This window comes from Pleurodeles waltl, chromosome 5 (genome assembly GCF_031143425.1).
Source record: "Pleurodeles waltl isolate 20211129_DDA chromosome 5, aPleWal1.hap1.20221129, whole genome shotgun sequence".
Lineage (NCBI taxonomy): Eukaryota > Metazoa > Chordata > Amphibia > Caudata > Salamandridae > Pleurodeles > Pleurodeles waltl.
Genome location: NC_090444.1, coordinates 153,489,693 through 153,508,373, shown reverse-complemented (window position 1 = coordinate 153,508,373; position 18,681 = coordinate 153,489,693). Strand labels below are relative to the sequence as shown.

At 46.1% G+C, this 18,681-nt stretch overlaps 1 protein-coding gene across 2 annotated transcripts in view; it reads left to right on the top strand.

The window, feature by feature from the left end:
- Window positions 1-12,099: 12,099 nt before the first annotated feature.
- The window catches only part of DEGS1 (delta 4-desaturase, sphingolipid 1), an 85,614-nt gene continuing 79,032 nt past the window's right edge, over window positions 12,100-18,681 (top strand). Inside the window, exon 1 of one of the 2 annotated variants that reach the window (XM_069233827.1) lies at window positions 12,100-12,418. In XM_069233827.1, coding sequence (XP_069089928.1) covers window positions 12,337-12,418 — 82 coding nt within the window. In that variant the 5' untranslated portion in view covers window positions 12,100-12,336. Of the gene's footprint in view, window positions 12,419-13,571; window positions 14,482-18,681 lie in introns of those variants that run through there. The other variant, XM_069233828.1, reaches the window with a different exon arrangement.

The following is an 18,681-nucleotide window of genomic DNA, read 5'->3' as shown; positions in this document are numbered from 1 at the left end:
CAGGTAGCAAGTGAGTGAATAGTTAGAAAATGGTGGTGACATCCGAGGCGGTGTGTACCGTCACCTCCGGCGTACATCGCCATTGGCTCCTGGAACCCATAGGGCCTAGTAATAACCAATGCATATCTGCGCTGCAGTAATCGACCACCTACCGCGACGGCGCACAACGCCAACGCATTATCTCATTTCCACTTCTCCCTCCACACAGGTCAGGCAGCTGCCATTTCAGGGGGGCACAGGGCATGCCACCTAACTGCGTCACAGTAGACATTGACACATCAACTGACTCTCGAGTTCACATACTGTTTCAGTAAAGTAAACAAATCCACATTAGTGCAATATATGTGGAAATATGACCCTCTGCTCACCGTTCTCTTCCATAGGCTTCAACCGCTGAGGCAGCATATGAGATGGCGGCATTCTCCAGTGTACAGACCCCTGGTGGACCTGTCGACAATGGAGGACAGACACATTATCATCACATACAGACTTAATAGTACCACAATCCAAGAACTGTGTGCACAATTGGAGCCAGACCTGATGTCAGCTATCCACCAGCCCACAGGTATCCCCCACTAGTGCAGGTCATGTCAGTTCTCCATTTCCTGGCAAGTGGTTCCTTTGAAACTACAGTGGCCATGGCATCAGGGATGTCTCAGCCAATGTTCTCCAACGTGTTGACCAGAGTGTTGTCAGCCCTGCTTAAACACATGCACAGCTACATCATGTTCCCCCAGGTGGATGAATTGGCCACAGTGAAGGCTGACTTTTATGCCCTGGGACATATCCCCAACATCATTGGTGCCATTCATGGTACACATGTGGAATTTGTCGTCCCCCGGAGAAATGAACAGGTTACAGGAATAGAAAAAGCTATCACTCGATGAATGTGCAGATGGTGTGTTTTGCGGACCAGTACATCTCACATATGAATGCCAAATATCCTGGCTCTGTGCATGATGACTTTATCTTGAGAAATAGCAGCATCCCATATGTGATGGGCCAGCTCCAGAGGCACCGGGTGTGGCTAATAGGTGAGCCAAAGGTCCCCACCGAGTATCAGTTGGTGTCTGGGTATGGGATTGCCGCTAAGGGTTAGTGTGTATCTAACAGTTATCACCTATATTTGCAGGTGACTCTGGTTACCCCAACCTCTCATGGCTACTGACCCCAGTGAGGAATGCCAGGACAAGGGCAGAGGAACGTTACAATGAGGCACGTGGGTGTACAAGCAGGATAATTGAGAGAACCTTTGGCCTCCTGAAGACCAGGTTCCGGTGCCTCCATCTGACAGGTGGCTCCCTGTACTACTTACCCAATAAGGTGTGCCAGATCATCGCTGCATGTTGCATGTTGCACAACCTGGCCTTGAGACGCCAGGTGCCTTTTCTGCTGCAGGATGTGCATGGAGATGGTCTTGTGGCAGCGGTGGAGCCTGTGGACAGTGATGAAGAGGAGGCAGAGGAAGAAGATGTTGAGAACAGAACAAATATAATACAGCAGTACTTCCAGTAACACACAGGTAAGACACTGAAACTTAACTTAACAGTTCAGTAACTGTTGGGCATTGTACATTGCAGCCTCTTACCCTATGTCTATGGCCACTGACTGTTCCCTTTGGATTCTCTATTTTCAGATCTGTGTGCCCCATTCTGGCTCCTGCTATATGTACTGCTGCCCACCAAAGGTCATCCTGTAGTCGATTTCACTGTACATATACGTTGCATGCTTTTGACTCCAGTATGGTATTTGTTTTAAGGGTGTTTATTTATGTGCCAATAAGTATAGAGGTATGTGCAAGGGGCTGGGGTGATGGTGGAAGAATGCCCAGTTAGAGTCCAGTCTCTTGGTATCACAGGTGCATTGTCCAAGGGGGCATAGGAAGGGGAGCAATGGCAGTTCGAGGTGGACAGGGTAACAGAGTGGGACAGAAGGGTGACTATCAGGAGAGTCCTATTTCCTAGCGGGGGTCTTGGCAATGTTCTCTGTCTTCTGTCTAGATCGCAAGGACTGTTTGCGGTGTGGTTCTCCTTCTGCAGGGGTTGGGGTGCTGGTGGCCTGTTGGTCCTGTGGCGGTGCCTCCTGTCTACTAGCGCTGGCGGAAGTCGAAAGCTGTTCCCTCATGGTCTTGCCCATGTCAGCCAGCACCCCTGCGATATTGACCAGGATGGTGTACATTTTATTAGGTCCTCCCTGATCCCCAGGTACTGTCCCTCCTGCAGCCGCTGGGTCTCCTGCAACTTGGCCAGTGCCTGGCCCTTGGTGTCCTGGGAATGGTGGTATGCTCCCAGGATGTTTGAGAGTGCCTCGTGGAGAGTGGGTTCCCTGGGCCTGTCCTCCCCCTGTCGCACAGCAGTCCTCCCAGCTTCCCTGTTGTCCTGTGCCTCTGTCCCCTGAACTGTGTGCCCACTACAACTGACCTCAGGTCCCTGATCGTCCTGGGTTTGTGGGGTTACCTGGGGTCCCTGTAGTGGTGGACACACTGCTGATTGACGTGTCCTGGGGACAGTAGCATGGGCCAGCTGGGCGGGTGCTGTGCTGGTGTTTCCTAAGGGGGGAGGCTCTGTGGTGGGTTGGGACTGTGGCAGGGGAACCGACTGTCCAGAGGCCCCTGATGGGCCAGGTTGGTCATCCTGATCCAGGTGTGCAGAGCTGCTGTGGTCACTGTGGGCCTCTTCGGGGGGGGACTGGATGTAGCTGGCACGTCCTCTCCGGTGATGTTGAATAGGGGTCCTGTTGGGATACAAATGCGTTGTTAATGTATCTGTGTGTGCCATCTTGTACATGGGTGTGTTTCCCTGTATGATTGTACTTTCCCTGTTAGCTTGGCCTTGTGTGGGTGGTGTATTTGTGGGCTGGCTGAGTCTCCCTACTGGGCATGCTTTGGTGATGGGTGTCCATGCAGGTCTGTGGGTGGTGTCCATGCATTGTTGTTGCATGCAGGGCTTGGTAATGGGATGGTTGGGTTGTGATGGTGGGGTATATATCAGGTGATGGAGTGATGGGAGTGGGGGTAAGGGTGGGGTATGTAATGGCATGCAGGTAGGGTGGGGGATGTAGAAGTAAAGAATTGACTTACCAGAGTCCAGTCCTCCTGCTATTCCTGTGAGGCCCTCAGGATGCATGATGCCAAGACTTGCTCCTCCCATGTTGTTAGGGGGAAGAGGTGGGGGTCCACCGCCAGTCCGCTGTACAGCAATCTAGTGTTTTGCAACGACAGAACGTACCTTCCCCCATAGGTCGTTCCACCTCTTCCTGATGTCATCCCTTGTTCTGGGGGGCTGTCCCACGGCGTTGACCCTATCCACGATTCTCCACCATAGCTCCATCTTCCTTGCAATGGATGTCTGCTGCACCTGTGATCCGAATAGCTGTGGCTCTACCCAGATGATTTCCTCCACCATGACCCTTAGCTCCTCCTCAGAAAACCCGGGGTGTCTTTGGGGTGCCATGGATGTGGTGTGAGTGATATGTGTGAGGATGTGTGGGGTGATGTGTTGTGGTGTATGCTGTGATGTGCGTGAATGGTGTAGGGGTGAGGGTGTTCTGTGCCTCTGATTGATTGGGTGTTCCTTGCTTGCCTCTCTGTGCTTGGTCTCTGTTTTTTTTGCAGTAAGGGATTGTGGGTAATGTGGGTGTGGTGTGTGTATGTGTGTCAGGTGTGTGTATTTTGAATTGTCCAATGTGGTGTAGTTTTGTAAGTGTGTGTGTATTTTGAGCGCGGCGATATATGGTTTACTGCGATTGAAAGACCGCTGCGGTGATTCGTGGGTTGTGATACTGTGGGCATATTCCTGTGGGCGTAATGGTGTGGGTTTTGCTATCACCAGTTTATCACTGACCTTTGGTATGGCGGACTTGTGTGGGTGTCTGTATTGTGGCGGATTTCTATGTGTGGGTCATAATACCAATGGCGGATTACTGCCGCGGTCACGGTATGTTGGCACAGCGGTAGGTGGCATTTACTGCCAGGGTTGTAATGAGGGCCCTAGTATTACATTTGGTACAGCGAGAAATATTAAAAAATACTCCCTCAGGAGAAAAGACTCTGCCTGACAGGCCTTACTTCAGAAACATGTTTGCACTATACCAAACACAACAACATAGTAAGTTTAGCATAGAGCTGCTTCCTGGACAAGTATTTGTTGGCCGGCCAAGATTCTAAAAAACTTAATACAATGTTAACATCCCAAAGGGTATAATAACGTGGTTGAGGTGGATTAGAAAAACAAATCCCTTGAAGAAGTTTACACACAATCGGAAGCTCACCAATAGGCTTCCCCGCTATAGGAACATGACCTGCTGAGAAGGCTGATTTGTAATTGTTAACAGATCTGTAGGCCATACCCAAAGCAGCCAAATGAGATAAAAAATTGAGTGTCAAAGAACAATCGGTTGAGAATGGATCAACACATCGTTCACGCCACCAATAAGGGCAACACTTCCAAGTGGATGCGTAACGCTTGTGAGTGCTAGGGACCCAAGATCTTGCGATGAAATCATGAGATTCATGTGAAAGGCCTGGTAGAGACCATGGTTCCCTAAAATTCTCCACGCCACCAGAGTCAGGGAGCGTGATTGTACTAGAGGATGGGGAAGACCCAGCGGGTCTAGTGATAGGTTCCAACGATGCGCAAGTATAACTGGAGGGGAGCAGGCCATCTCCAGAACTACAGGGAACCAGGCTTGAGGTCTCCAGAGGGGAGTCACAAGCACCAGTTCTGCTCTCTGAAGACAAACCTGAGTCAGAACTGAATGGAGGAAAAGTGTATTCCAGGAACTGGGACCAGGTCTGCAGAAATGCATTGGTTGCCTGAGCCTCCGCATCGGGCGCCAACCGAAAAAACGATCCAACTGCCAGTTGAGGTGAGACGCAAAGAAGTCTATTGCAAACGGGCCCCAAGGACACTGAAGAGAATGAAATATTCTCAGGTGAAGTCTCCAATCACTGAAGTCTCGAAGGTAACAAGACTGTCAATCGGCCACTGTATTGCTCTGACCCGGGAGATACTCCGCTATTACCGAAATCCGATGTTGAAGGCAAAAGTGCCAAAAATCCTTGGCAATCTCCACTAGAAGGTGAGACCTTGTCCCACCCAGCCTGTTGACATAACGGACTGCCAAAATGTTGCCCATCCGGAGAAGGATGCAACAATTAATTTTCTCCGGGGAGAGACTACGAATCGCAAAGGAACCTGCTAAGTGTTCCAGCAATTGATATGAAGGTCCAGCTCCTCCCTCGACCAACGACCCCTGTGACTATCGAGCTGCAGCGAGTGCCCCAGCCCCAGTGGCTGGCATTGGAGTTGATCACGATTTCCGGAGAAAAGCCAAAGATCGCTCTGACATTCCAAGCATCCATATGATTGGGCCACCAACGGATCTCGGTCCTGGCCTCGAATGAGAAGGGAACTAGGGCAGAATAGCTGAGGCCCTTTTGGAGATGGGAGATCTTCAAACGCTAAAGGACCCGTTAATGAAGGGGACCCAGAAATATAGCTTGAATAGACGAGGAAAGGAGGCCCACCATCCAAGCTAGGTATCTCAAAGATACCATCTGTTTGGACAACAATCTCCTCAATTCCTTCTTTATATTGCAGACTTTGGAAGGAGGAAGGATCAATTGAGCTAGGACCGAGTCTACATGAAAGCCCAGAAACTTCAACCTCTGGGAAGGAACTAAGATGGACTTCTGGCTGTTGAGGATGAAGCCCAAATCCTGAAGGAGGGACACCGCCCACTCCAGATGGGTCATCAGAAGAAGAGGGCACTGAGACATGATAAGATATATGATCAGATGTACCCCTTTGGTCCGAAGGTATTCCGCTGCTGGGCGCATCACCTTGGTGAAGGTCCAAGGTGCTGATGACAGGCTGAAACGAAGAACCTTGTACTCGTAACGACGGCCTTGCCATAGGAACTGCAGAAATCTCAGAGGAGGAGGAAAAATAGGAATGGTCAAGTAAGCATCTTTTAAGTCTATGCGGACCATCCAATCTTTTTCTCTTAGGATGTCCCATAGTAAGTATATGCCCTCCATCTTGAAGTGGCGATAAATGATCCAGCCATTGAAATCTTTTAGATTTAGGACCAGAAGGAAACCGCCGCCAGTAAAATTGGACTGAGAAAAACGTGAGGATGAGGGTAAAAGAGCCGTGACTTCCAGAGAGATGAACTCCTGATCTTGTAGGGAAAAAAAACATTTCAGGGGGAAATACCCCCTGAACAGGAAAATCGTAAAATTCCAGTTTGAAACCCTGGATAGACTCTAGAACCCAGGGGTCCTGCATGATCTTTTGCTAATTGTAAACAGAAAAAGCTGTCCTGCCCCCCAGAATTACTTCTCAAAATGAAATGAGTCCCACCTGTAGTACTGAGCTCCTGATAGTTGGTATAGGATCCCCTTGCGTTTCCTCTCCTGAATCGATTGCGACCTCCACGGGACCTGGTGTGGTAGAATGTGGAGGATGAATCCTGATATCTCCTCTGGGTGTTGGTAGGAACCTCGCAGTGGGCCTTGATAATAATTACGGGCGAAGGCTCGCCCTCTGTAGCGTCCGGCCATGGAAACAAGTGGGCGAAGGACCTTCTTTACAACCTTGTCAAGATTGGCATAAGTGGAGGCGAACTTAGAAAGTTCTTTGAGAAAAGGAGATCCAAAGATCCCTGTGCCAAAGGACCTGATTCAGACGAGGCCAGATCAGTCAGTTTGGGATCCATCTTGATTAAATTGGAGCACCGCCGCTCACTGGATATGACGCAGTTTGCATTTCCTCAAAAGCATAAGACCCTCTGGGCCCAACCAACCAGAACTTCAGGATTAACAGGAGTACCCAATCCCTTTTTTGAATTGTATTGTAGTGCTTTATGTAGCATAGCGCGAATGCGGGCAACTTAAACATGGCAACTGTTATGACTAAAGCTTTGCCTGATGCTTTTTTGATGATGTCAGTAGACGCGCCCAACTATAGTGGCTAGCACTATTTGAGGATAGACCACGATTTGTTTGGATTGTTTGGCGTCTCAAAGGATAAGACGTACTCATGAGGTTTGAGCATAACCTTGCGGAGCATAGAGGTAATTGGTTTGAGTTAGTGATATATTTCTCGATTACAGCTTAAAATGAGAAGTAAATAGCGACATCGTAATTTTAACTTTGAGTATTAAAAGGTCTTTTTTCAGCTAATATTGTCACCAGAATCTATCACTTTAAAATAACGATTGCAGTAAGAGTATAGCATTTTGTAAAAGTGCCGGCAACCACAGCATTGGGTATAGCCATCCTTTTTTGAAAAAGGTCGCTTTGTTTAGGAATGTATTAGTAGAAAGTTTAACACACATACTAGTGGGCTATTGGACTAATTTTGTTGTTTTTTTGTTTGAGTACTTGCTGGATTATATTCTTTATATACTTATTTGGGTTGTCATATGTCTACTTGTTTTTTTTTTACAGTTATTAAGGGTTACTCATATGTTGTTCTAAAATGAGAAGTGGCCAAAACTTAGATGGAAACTCCCTGTTGAAATGATGTCCTTGGATCAATTTTACTGAAAAATCGGATTTTACTTGCATACTAAACAACAATCTATAAGGTTGGTGTGAGTAATGGATTGGTTATCCAGTGGTAATATATATCAGTACAATGTGTGGTTACATGACATTGGTTTTTTCTCCTCTAGCATTAGTGATGTCAAAGGATAAAATGGATTACATTTCATGTTAAGAGGTATATTTTAAAATACAAAAAAATTATTATCTTTGATTACAGGAGACAATATCTATTCACAAATTATGTGTTTGTCGCACAATTTGGACTAACTCACTACATGGTTATAATGGGTTCTATCATTTCTTGCAGTTGCTAGTGTTGTCTTATTTTTTCTATCTTCACTATATCTTAGCATTTTTGGTGGTTGGTGTAGGTTTTAAATAGTCTTAATTAATCACTTGGTGTTTTTCAGGGGCATGTGGTTTTTATTTAATTGGTATATATGTTGGATTATTTTAAATATTTGTATATGTATTGTTTGTTTGTTTTAATTATGCAACGAAATGTGACTTGATAGTTTAAAACAAGAACCTTGTTTGTGAGGTTTGCTATTTTCTGTTGGAGTAATAGAAACTGAGATTATTTCACTTTTTTTAATGATAACCTTTTCATATGTTGGTATTTAATCGGCCTCGAAAAAGTCCTATAACAAGACGAAACACGTGTCAGCTGAATCCTGTTAACTTCAACTACTGGCTGAATCCTGTTAACATCAGCAAAGACTGCTCTTAGTTGGACCTCTTATGAATTGGTCACAGATGTGATTGAATATTTGAATTAGGCTATCATCTATGAAATTTATAATATTATTTAGGGTTTACTAGGGTTTTGTGTTGTTTTGATATGAATTTGTTCTTTAGTGTTTAATAAAATGATTGATTCTAATTAATTTACCACATACCCACTCTTACTTTTGTGTATAAAATATTTTGTAATTAGATAATAAGTCTGTATTGAAACATACTTCTATATTGATACTGTGATTTTGGTGAAGTTTAGGAATCCTGATATATGCGTGCTCCGCTATCTGCTTTCTGGTACCCAATGCCTTAGCCTGAAAACCCAGCTTCAAAATCTTGGTAAAGGGGCCTGAGACATCCAGGAGTTTGTCATGACAACCTCGCCAGGCACGATCAATGCCCTTTTTAGGGTCTTTGGAGAATGTCTTAAGATAGGCTACCAGGGTGGGGTCTGTCTCTGGAGTCTTAGTAACTTTTGAGGGAAAATTGGGTCAAGGATATTCAGATCTCAGTCAAGACCTGACATCTTTATCAAAACAATGACTAATGTGTGCCTGAACATACTCGGCCACTTCCGAAGGCGGAGTCCAGGAGGAAGACCTAGGATGAACGATATCTTTCGGTTCGAGAGTAAGTACTTTCAAAGGCTGAGAAGACGCTTGAGCATGCCGGAATTTGGCTTTATGCTTACGAGGAGGTGAATCAGAGTCCCTATTCAGGTTGTTAGAGCAAGATAAGGAATACGAATCCTTCTTACTCTCATCTCTTAGATGAAGCGATTGTGAGGATGAGTAACCATACTCTTTATTCAAGGACTGTACGAATTGTTCAAAATCAGCTTGGTGAGGGTTCGCAACAGAACATGAGCTGGTAAGGTCTTGCGAAAACGGCAGGTCTTCCTGGCTGCTAGACTGTGGGACCCAGCTCTGTTGCTCAGCGAAACCCAATTAGTGATGCTTAATCGGCTGAAAAGCTTGGGCCAAGGCTACGTTGATGGTGTGCCGAACACCAGCATCGAGGGCATAGACAGGGTCTTGCTCAAATGACCCCACAGAGTTATCATAAAAGGTACCTTCCCCAGATTCTCCTTCACAGCCAGCCATGGCGTAAAATGTTAGGCCACCAAAGGTGAGAATTTTAAAATGGGCAGAGGAACTGCCAATAGGAACTTCAAATGAAGTGGGGAGGCAAGCTGATAACTTTAAAGCAGGCTAATATGCTCAGGGAAGGCCCCAAGCCAATAGTAAAATGTGGAGGGAGGCCTACTTACCTAGAGAATATTCCACTAATAAAGTGGCATTCCAGAAAGGCAAAGCCTAATAATTATTATTGCAGCCCAAAAGCGACGGACAATCAGGCTTATGACAGAGAGCTGAGGTGAAAACCTGTAAGAGACGAAACACGCATCTCCCTCGTGTTCTTAGCCCCAGGAGAATGAGCTGACAGAGACAGACTCAAGTGTGCACACGCTCGATGAAGGCACACCAAAAATAGAAAGCGGACAGCACATCAAGCAAGACGCGCTGTCCTCGCTCTCTTCCTCCCGCTCCACAGATAATGAAAGGTGAGGGTCTAGGAAACCCTTGCGGGGTGGTAAACGCTCCCACCAAGGACGCGTGCAAGGAACACGCGATAAAGATCAGAAGCGTCCGATCGTAAAATCACAAAGCTGAGACAGGAGCGCGGAGCAGTAATGAAACACACAAAATGGCTTGGATGTGACGTGCGTTCTGTAGCAAAACAAACACACAAATAGTATTAGAGACATTTAACTGGCTGCGAAGCAGCAAAGAAAGAGGTGGAGTTGTATCCCTAAGGGGTTTATATAGGCCTAGGTTCTCTGATGGTCATATGATACTGTGTCACAGGATGTGATGTTTTGTTTTGCTTTCTAATTGGCTGCTAAAAATTAAAAGCATACAAAGAGAAGCATAATCGGAGCCTCCGGTCCTGACACAGAATTGTGTGCTTCCACAAAAAAAAGTGCTTGCTCTCCATGCAGCTGTGATCATGTGAGAGTGTGAATTTTCTAATATGTTTTATTAATAATTTTAATAAAATAACTATATAGTGAATTAACATACAAAAACGGGTGACTTTTGAAAATGGTTGCCATAGTTCATTTCTGTTCTTATCTGAGCAAAATTCTAACCAAACGTTGTGGTTATTTTCCATCGTTCAATGCTTATATAAAAGAGTGTTGGATGTCATAATAGATGTGTACACAGCTACCCCTAGTGGGTTGCTGCGTTATGTCTTACAAGGCCATGTTTAACCAAGTTCTTGCATAAATTGAATGTTCTATTGTCTGAAATTGTCACTAATACATAGTTTCTTCCTCGGGGATGGAAGTAGACGATACTTTGTAAGACGTTCTTCCTGAGAAGAGAAGTTTAGACGAGATGGAACAAAGAAGCCACAGATGAGACGGAAGAGGAAAAGTTACTGTTATGAAAATGTCCTGGTTGACATAGATGTTATAACATTTAGGTTATCAAATAGAGCTACTATTGGTTGAATCTTAACCACCCCATGTACTGACCAACCTGGGTAGTAGGATTTTCTACAGGCAGACTCAAGACTTTAGACTCCATGAAGATCCTCTATGGCAGATTTAGGAGAGAAGAAATGTCAGCAGTGTGGGTTTCGCAGACGATAGGCCCGATTCTTACTTACCTGATGATGTCCCTTTGCTGAAGTAGACTGCATGTTGTTGTTCTATGGGTAATGTATGAAATCGTAATGATATATGTCTCTTTTGCTTTGCAGGTACCAGCTGCACCTTATAATTTGACTGCTGCATATTAATAATGTTTTCTTCTAACCCACGATAGTATGTTTTTTCAAAATTTGTGTTTCTAAATTGTTGTACATGAAGCCCAACATGATGATGCTGATTCGTGGTTAGTGGGGGTATTAACTTCAAATGCTCAAGATTTATATTGACACTCTTTGAGTGTTTGTACTAATATATACTTTCCCATTGTTACCGATTCTGGTGTTGCTAATTAGTGTTATTATTTTGGAGATTATTTGCTTGATTGTTTTGATTAAACTCAATATAAGACGTTCTAATCTGCCGTTATTAATTCTATATGCTTATCACTTGTGTTTGAGAGTAGGATTTGTGACACTAGCGTTGTTAATTTAGGGAAATAAATTCATAATTGTTCTTACTAAACTGGTGTAGTCATTGACCAAGGTTCAGAATTCTAAAATTGTCATTTAATGTTGAAAATCACATTACTCATTGATGACATCCTCTCAATCCTATGTCACATCGAACCATTGACCTCTTGCGCAAAATCCACTATTCAGTTCAAGCAATAGCTAGGATTTGGTAGCGCTACAGCAATCATGTTGTTGATTTATCTAGCTGGGTGAGCTTGAACTTTCAGAGACATACACATGACAGTGTAATGATGTAAAAGTGTCTTAGATAACTAGATATTTTTTGGTGTCTGTCTTTCTCTGGCAGCTTCACGGATGGGAAGAGGGAGATGATTAACCTACATGGATTTTTAAGTCTAGATTCACAGTGCAACCCTTTGCGTCCACACAAATACATGTCCATTGTCGTACTATAAACTTGTAATGCGTCGCATTACAATAAAACATTCGTTTAAAACTAGACCCAATGCTTTCTAAAACACGAGTGTAACCAACACATAAAGCTGTCACGGGGCCAAAATTAAAAAAAAATAAAGCTTTGGTGTGTCGAGTGTGGAATGCATGGGCGAATAAACAAGGGACAAGGCGTGATGCAACAGTGGGCGCGTGAGAGGAGCTGTGACAGCGGCAAGGAGGTCAGGGCTGAAGGAGTCAGCACAGCCCGCGGATTAGGAGCGAAAAGACGTAGGAGACAAGGGTGTGGCGGGAGGGAGGAGGCGTAGATTCGCAGCCTGCAGGGGGAGAGGAGGAGGCAGCGCGCCGCGGAGTCGCGTGTCATCGCGGGGGAGGAGTGCGGGGAGGGTCAGAGGACCGAGCAGACCCGGCGCGGGGAGAGCGACGCCCGACTGCAGAAGCGGCAGCAGCACAGCTCCGCCATGGGGAACCGCGTGGCCCGGGAGGACTTCGAGTGGGTGTACACCGACCAGCCGCACGCGGACCGGCGCCGGGAGATCCTAGGTGAGCGCCGGGGCCGAGGGAGGGAGGGCTCTGTACGGGCCTCGAAGCGAAAGTGTGGGCTGTGCCCACAGATGTGCGGCGTGGCAGCGCCCAAAGTATGCTGCCTGACTTTTTTTTTTTTTGCATGCTTGCCCTGTAGAGCTTAGAAGTCCGGTAGTTTTGCGACTTTTCCTCGTGTCTCATGCTTTCACGTTGACGGTCTCATGTTGTTAACGTGAATGTCTTTGCACCTACACGTTGTCACATTTAATTAACCCGCCTGTCTGTGCATTCTCGTGCGCTTCCTTGTGTAGTCACGTTGTCGCACTTCTCTGACCTGTGTTGTTACTGGCTCCTGATCCTCACAGCGACATGTTCATGTGTGTACAGGCCGGCCCTCGTGTTGTCACACGCACCACTATGAATTTTCCACCCCACCCCGACTCGCGCTTACTGCTCCTGGGCAGTGTTGTCACATGCACTTCCTCACATGTTGGCCCCACTGTGTCACGTGTGACAGTCGCAACCTCCCTATTCCTCGCAGCCACGTTAGGGTGATATTTTCAGACCCCCAACTGTCAGGCCCCGCCCCCCCCAGGTGTTTTTATTACTGTGAGCTGCTGTCGCATGCCCCCCCACCCCTATGCACTGGTCACCGATCCCCTTGACATGACCTGTTATCAGAGGACCCCCACCCCGTCACGCCATTCTGGGCCTCCGCCCTCCTCGCAGCTTCCCTTCGATTGCGATCTCTGCCCCGGGAGAGAAAAACAAACACCGCGGCGTGAGGCCTGGCACCGGCCGCAGCCGCCGGTCACAGCTGCCCCGAGACGGCACGGCGGTTTAACCGCTGTCTGGCCGGACGCCCGGTGCCTCGGGCCCACACTGGGACCCGTGGGGTCGGGGAGCTCGCCGGGAGGGGGGGCGAGGCCCGGAAGTCTGACCGGCGTCGGCTACAGATGTTTGTAAGATGGCCGCCGGGGGCGCTGCGCCCACCCCCCTGCAGGGGGCACGGTTGCATGGCGTGTTTATCTAAATAAACTCGATATACTTTTATATTCGGTTATTTAACCCTGTTGCTTCCATATCTAAAATGTGGGCATATGTTCTCTCTTAATTTTTCCTAGACGTTAACATGACTGTGGGCGGCGTGTTTTTTTTTTTTTTTTTTTTCACTTTAGTCAGTCTTGAGCGGACTTGGCTAGGTTTCCATTTTCTCCTCCCTCCCTTGGCCGTTTCCGTTAGATCAGCAGCTCCTCTTCTGCTTGAGGATGCCTGTCTTCTCTTCAAAATAAAAGGCAGCCCTCGCGGTGCCTGCGGAAGAGGGGTCCCAGACTGCCCCGATAGGGGCCAGTGCAGTTTAAACAACTCAACGCCGTGTAAATGCCGAGACTGCAGCTTGTCAACCTCGCAAGAAGACGCATGTTTCGCTGAGTGAATAGTGTAGGCGGAGAAATACTAATTGCAGAAGACGCCTGGACTCCCCACCCTAACAATACAATAAGGTTTAGTGCATATTCCTTTTGCCATTCCAGCGTAGACCGGTCTCTCAAAGAGGATGGGCCTCCAAACTGTTAATGGAGCCTTCCTACACTGTACTTCTCTGAGGTGAGACTCCAGCCTGCCCACCAACGGAAAAGGGGTCTCCTGCGTTGCCCTACTGTCTGAGCCAGGAGGTGATGATGATGCTGTGTTTGCATACGATGTCGGCGAGGGGGCTCATGTAGACATTGAAGAGTGTCGGGCTGAGCGAGGAGCCTTGTGGGACGCTGCAAATGATCTCGGTGGGGTCTGAGCGAAAAGGTGGAAGGTAGACTCTTTGGGAGCGGTTGGAGAGGAAGGAAGCGATCCAGTCCAGGGCCTGGCCTTGGATCCCGGTGGAGCGGAGGCGGGTTATTAGGGTGCGGTGACAGACGGTGTCGAAGGCAGCCGAGAGGTCGAGGAGGATGAGGGCGACTGTTTCTCCGTTGTCCATCAGGGTTCTGATGTCGTTTGTGACTGAGATGAGGGCGGTTTCTGTGCTGTGGTTGGCTCGGAATCCGGACTGAGAGGGGTCGAGAAGGTTGTTGTCTTCAAGGAAGTTGGTAAGCTGCTTGTTGACTGTCTTCTCTATGACTTTGGCAGGGAAGGGGAGGAGCGAGAAGGGGCATAGATCCCCAGGGCTGTGTCCGAGCTGTAGTTACTACCACTCATACCAATCTTGGTGCTGCTTTCATGCTACCTTTTGCATTAGAGTAACGCCAGGATTGCTGGGGAGCCTGTGCTGATGTCCCAGTAGTGAATGCTAGGACACCAGATAAACAGGAGCGTGAGGCGGCGTGGTCAGAGGCAAAGGAAGCGCTTATTTATTTATTTATATATATATATATATATATATATATATATATATATATATATATATATTTTTTTTTTTACTAACCTTGTCTCCGTCCCGTCCCCCTCCCCCTTGAGTTAAGCTATGGCTGCCACTGCTACTCCCGTACTTCTTCCCTGACCTGAGGGTTCAGCCTTCTCTCCAATTGCAAAGAGGACACTGTCCTACCATTCGACAGAGAATACGGTTTCAGCTTGACTACTCATGTACTACTACTGTTGGGTAAGGCTCCAGTCTGCCTGGCGAACCGGTGTACTCCTGCACTCCCACCTTATGTGGCGGGAAAATAATATATGCATTGTTGTGAGACCAGTCTGCCGATTTTCATAGTATCCTCTACCCCACGACTCTGGACTGGCACCAAAGCGAAAGGGAAAGGTTGACTCTGCACACAGATGTGCGGTGTGCAACCCCGCCCAATCATAATATCTGTAATGTCTCCTGGTGTTGAAAACTGGTAGAGGGAGCTCTACCTTTCCTAGTTCTGGCAGAAACCCAACTAGAACACCTTACGCAAATTCTGCTGGGCCTTCCTCAGTGAAGCGAAAGTCTGTACATATCTAGCGACTTCCTGAACAAACTACTCAGAGAAGATGCCCACGTGCAGCTTCTAACTTTCTTTTCTTCCATGAGTTAATTTGAGATCAATGTGCATGAGAATGACTCTGCGTTATGCTGGAAGAGAATTATTTGCATCCCAGGATGCAGATTAACACTTGTATGTATCCGTGAAACAGCACCTCTGTCATCTCCATGATCTGGGTCAGGAGACCCAGTGAATTTAGAAGTGTATCCAGGGAGACCCTTAAGGCTTTATCAGGCTCCTTGTTCGGGTCCTTTCCTTTCTTTAATAAGAAGGCGCCTAGCCAGCAGCCTTCTGCCTCGGAAATAGAACACTTAAGAACGCACCCCCTAACATAAGGGAAAACTCCACCCATATGTGATTTATCCTGAGCGTCTCTAGGACATGGGAGGCAGATGGGAGAGGGGGCTGTCTGTTCCATCCTCCCGCACGCCCCTCATTCCAGGGGAGACCGTATCCTGCAACCCTCACACTCCACGCCATCTCCAGAGAGTGGTGACATTTCAAAACTTTTACTTGTAAGTACTCGAGTTAAATTACACGAAGTTCAGGGAACTGACGCAACCCCATTACCACGGAAGAATCGGGGGAACACTGACTTTTCCACATGAACATTTCTAGAAAAAAACTCAAACACAATGTGCATTTTACAGCACAATTTTGCAAAGGAATTAGACAAAAAGTTGATTTTATACACAGATATGGGGACTATGTTGCATAAAGTCTTAGTCTACCTAGTGAGCACAGTTCTTTTATGGGCGTTTGGTGTTTTTCTTTCCTTTTTAACGACTTTTGAAATTCATTTTAGGTGGAACGGTGCTTTTATAATGTTCTTTCAAGTGGTAGAATTGGAAAATGTGACACGGAACTCGAAACCTTAGGGATAAGACAAGAGCTGTCCCTTATGTAAAATACATCTTATTAGCTCAGACAGCAGAACTGCCCCTCACGTTAATGATTACTTGCTGTTTTAAACTACAGACATTTATTTATCTTTTGCAGTTTGTTTCAGTTGCAGTTTTTTTGTTGATTCGAGTGCTTTAGAAATTGATGGATTTTATACACAGAGCAGTGGTTGAATTGTGCTTTACAGTTTTCAACAAACTACTAAAAAGTGTTGCGTTCTGAAGGCAGTTCTAAAGGCAGTTCTAAATATGTTCAGTAGGCGCACTGTTATGAGTGCATGTATTGAGTATTCAGAAGAAATGCTGCACATTAACTAATTCAGTTGTGCTTGAATGTGCTAGATCTTCTGCAACCCGTAATGTTGTGTTTAGGATTATTCACCAAGTCTCCAGGTCGGGCACTTTTATATGCTATTTTAGAAGGCCGTAGATTGGGGATTTTCACCCCATTTATTTTTTACGCGTGGTGTTAGAATGCCAAGAACGCTCGATTTAAATATAAATACTTTTACATATAGGTTCTTTTGGTCATTCCTGTTCAACCATTGGGCTGTTGTCATTCTTGAAATGGGTCAGACCACTTCTACATTAGATTCCCTTCTGTGCGTGAGCGACTGAATTCTGTCCAAGTGCAGTGTCATCGTCCACACAGAAAATAGTCCTTATTCTTCCTCTTCAAAGGCCTGTCCGCTTCCAGTGAATAGAACAGACAGAGTTTCAAACTACGACCTGGCTTCCACTAATGCTGTCTCCTCAGCACAAGAGTAGCACAGATAGGGGCATTGCGCCTGATACGTAATTGTACAATATGAAAGTAAGAACTCTGAGGGAGCTGGTACAGAGATATCACCTGGAACCTGTGGTGTCACAGACTGTTTTTTCTTTGAGGGTCCTTTTGATAAACTTGAATCATGAGACCTGTTTATGGGTGGGTCCCCGCATTGTGGGACTTAATTCGGACTTCTCATTACATGACGCCCCTGCTTCATCACGTCTCCTTCGCTGGTCAGTGGAATCCACCAGACGTGTTCTATAGTGTATTGCTTATCATTTTGTGAAAAACTACCTGAGCCTTTTTGCCTTAGTCACATATGTGTAACACACTGTTATTATGCATTCACATCATCATGTCTCTTTCGCTGACTGCTAGAATCTATCTGACAGGTGTTCTGTATGAGCCTAATATCTTTTGTGAAAAACACATTTTCCTTGGTTGACTTGTTCCAACACCACCTACTTCAGATCTTCAACCATATGGCCTGCATCAGGTAATGGTGTGGCATTCTTTGTAATGATACGCCTACACCTCATGTTACTTCTGGGGTTCACATAAACAAGTTTATAGCTTCCTCATTGTCACCCCGACATCGCATGTTACATGGACAGGTGATGAACTAAACAACCCATGCTAAATTGTAGTTGGTGTGTTTCTGTTATGTCTTTGTTTCGACCTAGAGTCAAGATTTTTTTCTGTCTTCGCCACAGACACTGCAATGCCCACGCGTGTAATGGTCCCCAACCTTAAGGAGACCCCATTATCTGGTTTTAATGATGGTTTCTCGTATAGAGCCCCGTGGTCTGATACGGACCAGTAGATCGCTCGAACTGGTACTGCTTTTATGGGAGAATAGTAACTTCTCAAATTTCATTTCTCCTGAATTCAAGATATAACAGCATACAGTATAGCTCCCTCTCACATCAAAAGATTATTGAAAAAAACCTGAAACTTCTTCAATCGATGTGCCACCACATTAGAGACCTAAATTGAGGGTTATTTATGAATGACTGAGGTACATGAAAAGTTACAAAAGAACATTTTCTCTTTTACTGTGATTTCAGGTGTAAGTCTGGAGAGCGCTTTTGGTGGCTCCTTAACCTGGCTTGAGGGTCCATTGATCTTTAGTTTGCTAAATTTCAAAAGGAATAGTGTTCCATACACTAGTCAGGTTCAACTTTTGAGGCGTTTCTCTTTTTTTCGAATCCATCTTTGCAAACCTCTTCTCTGTGCCGCTCATCATCCTGCATTAGATTTCAGTGTAGCTTTGCTGCTCTATTTACTCAGATTAAAGATGCATAGAAATTGTAAGAAAGTACATATAGAGCCTATTTCAGGCAGTCCTGTGTTACAGTCCATCAAAACCAACTGGAAGTGACATCACTGGATTTCCCATCATCCATAAAGAAATGTGACATCTCTGGTTTCTTGCCAAAACATTCTTGAAAAGAAGCCTATCGAGGACTTCATTTTCAATCACCTATCTGCACAGGAAGTGACACCCCTGGATTTCCTATCATCCATCTATACAGGAATGACATCTCTGGTTTCCTGTCCATGACATCTTGTACTCCTCCTCACTCTCAGGATCTACTTAGTGGTGGCTGCAGCACAGATACTTGCAAAAGGCAAGCCTGTCTGTGTCCA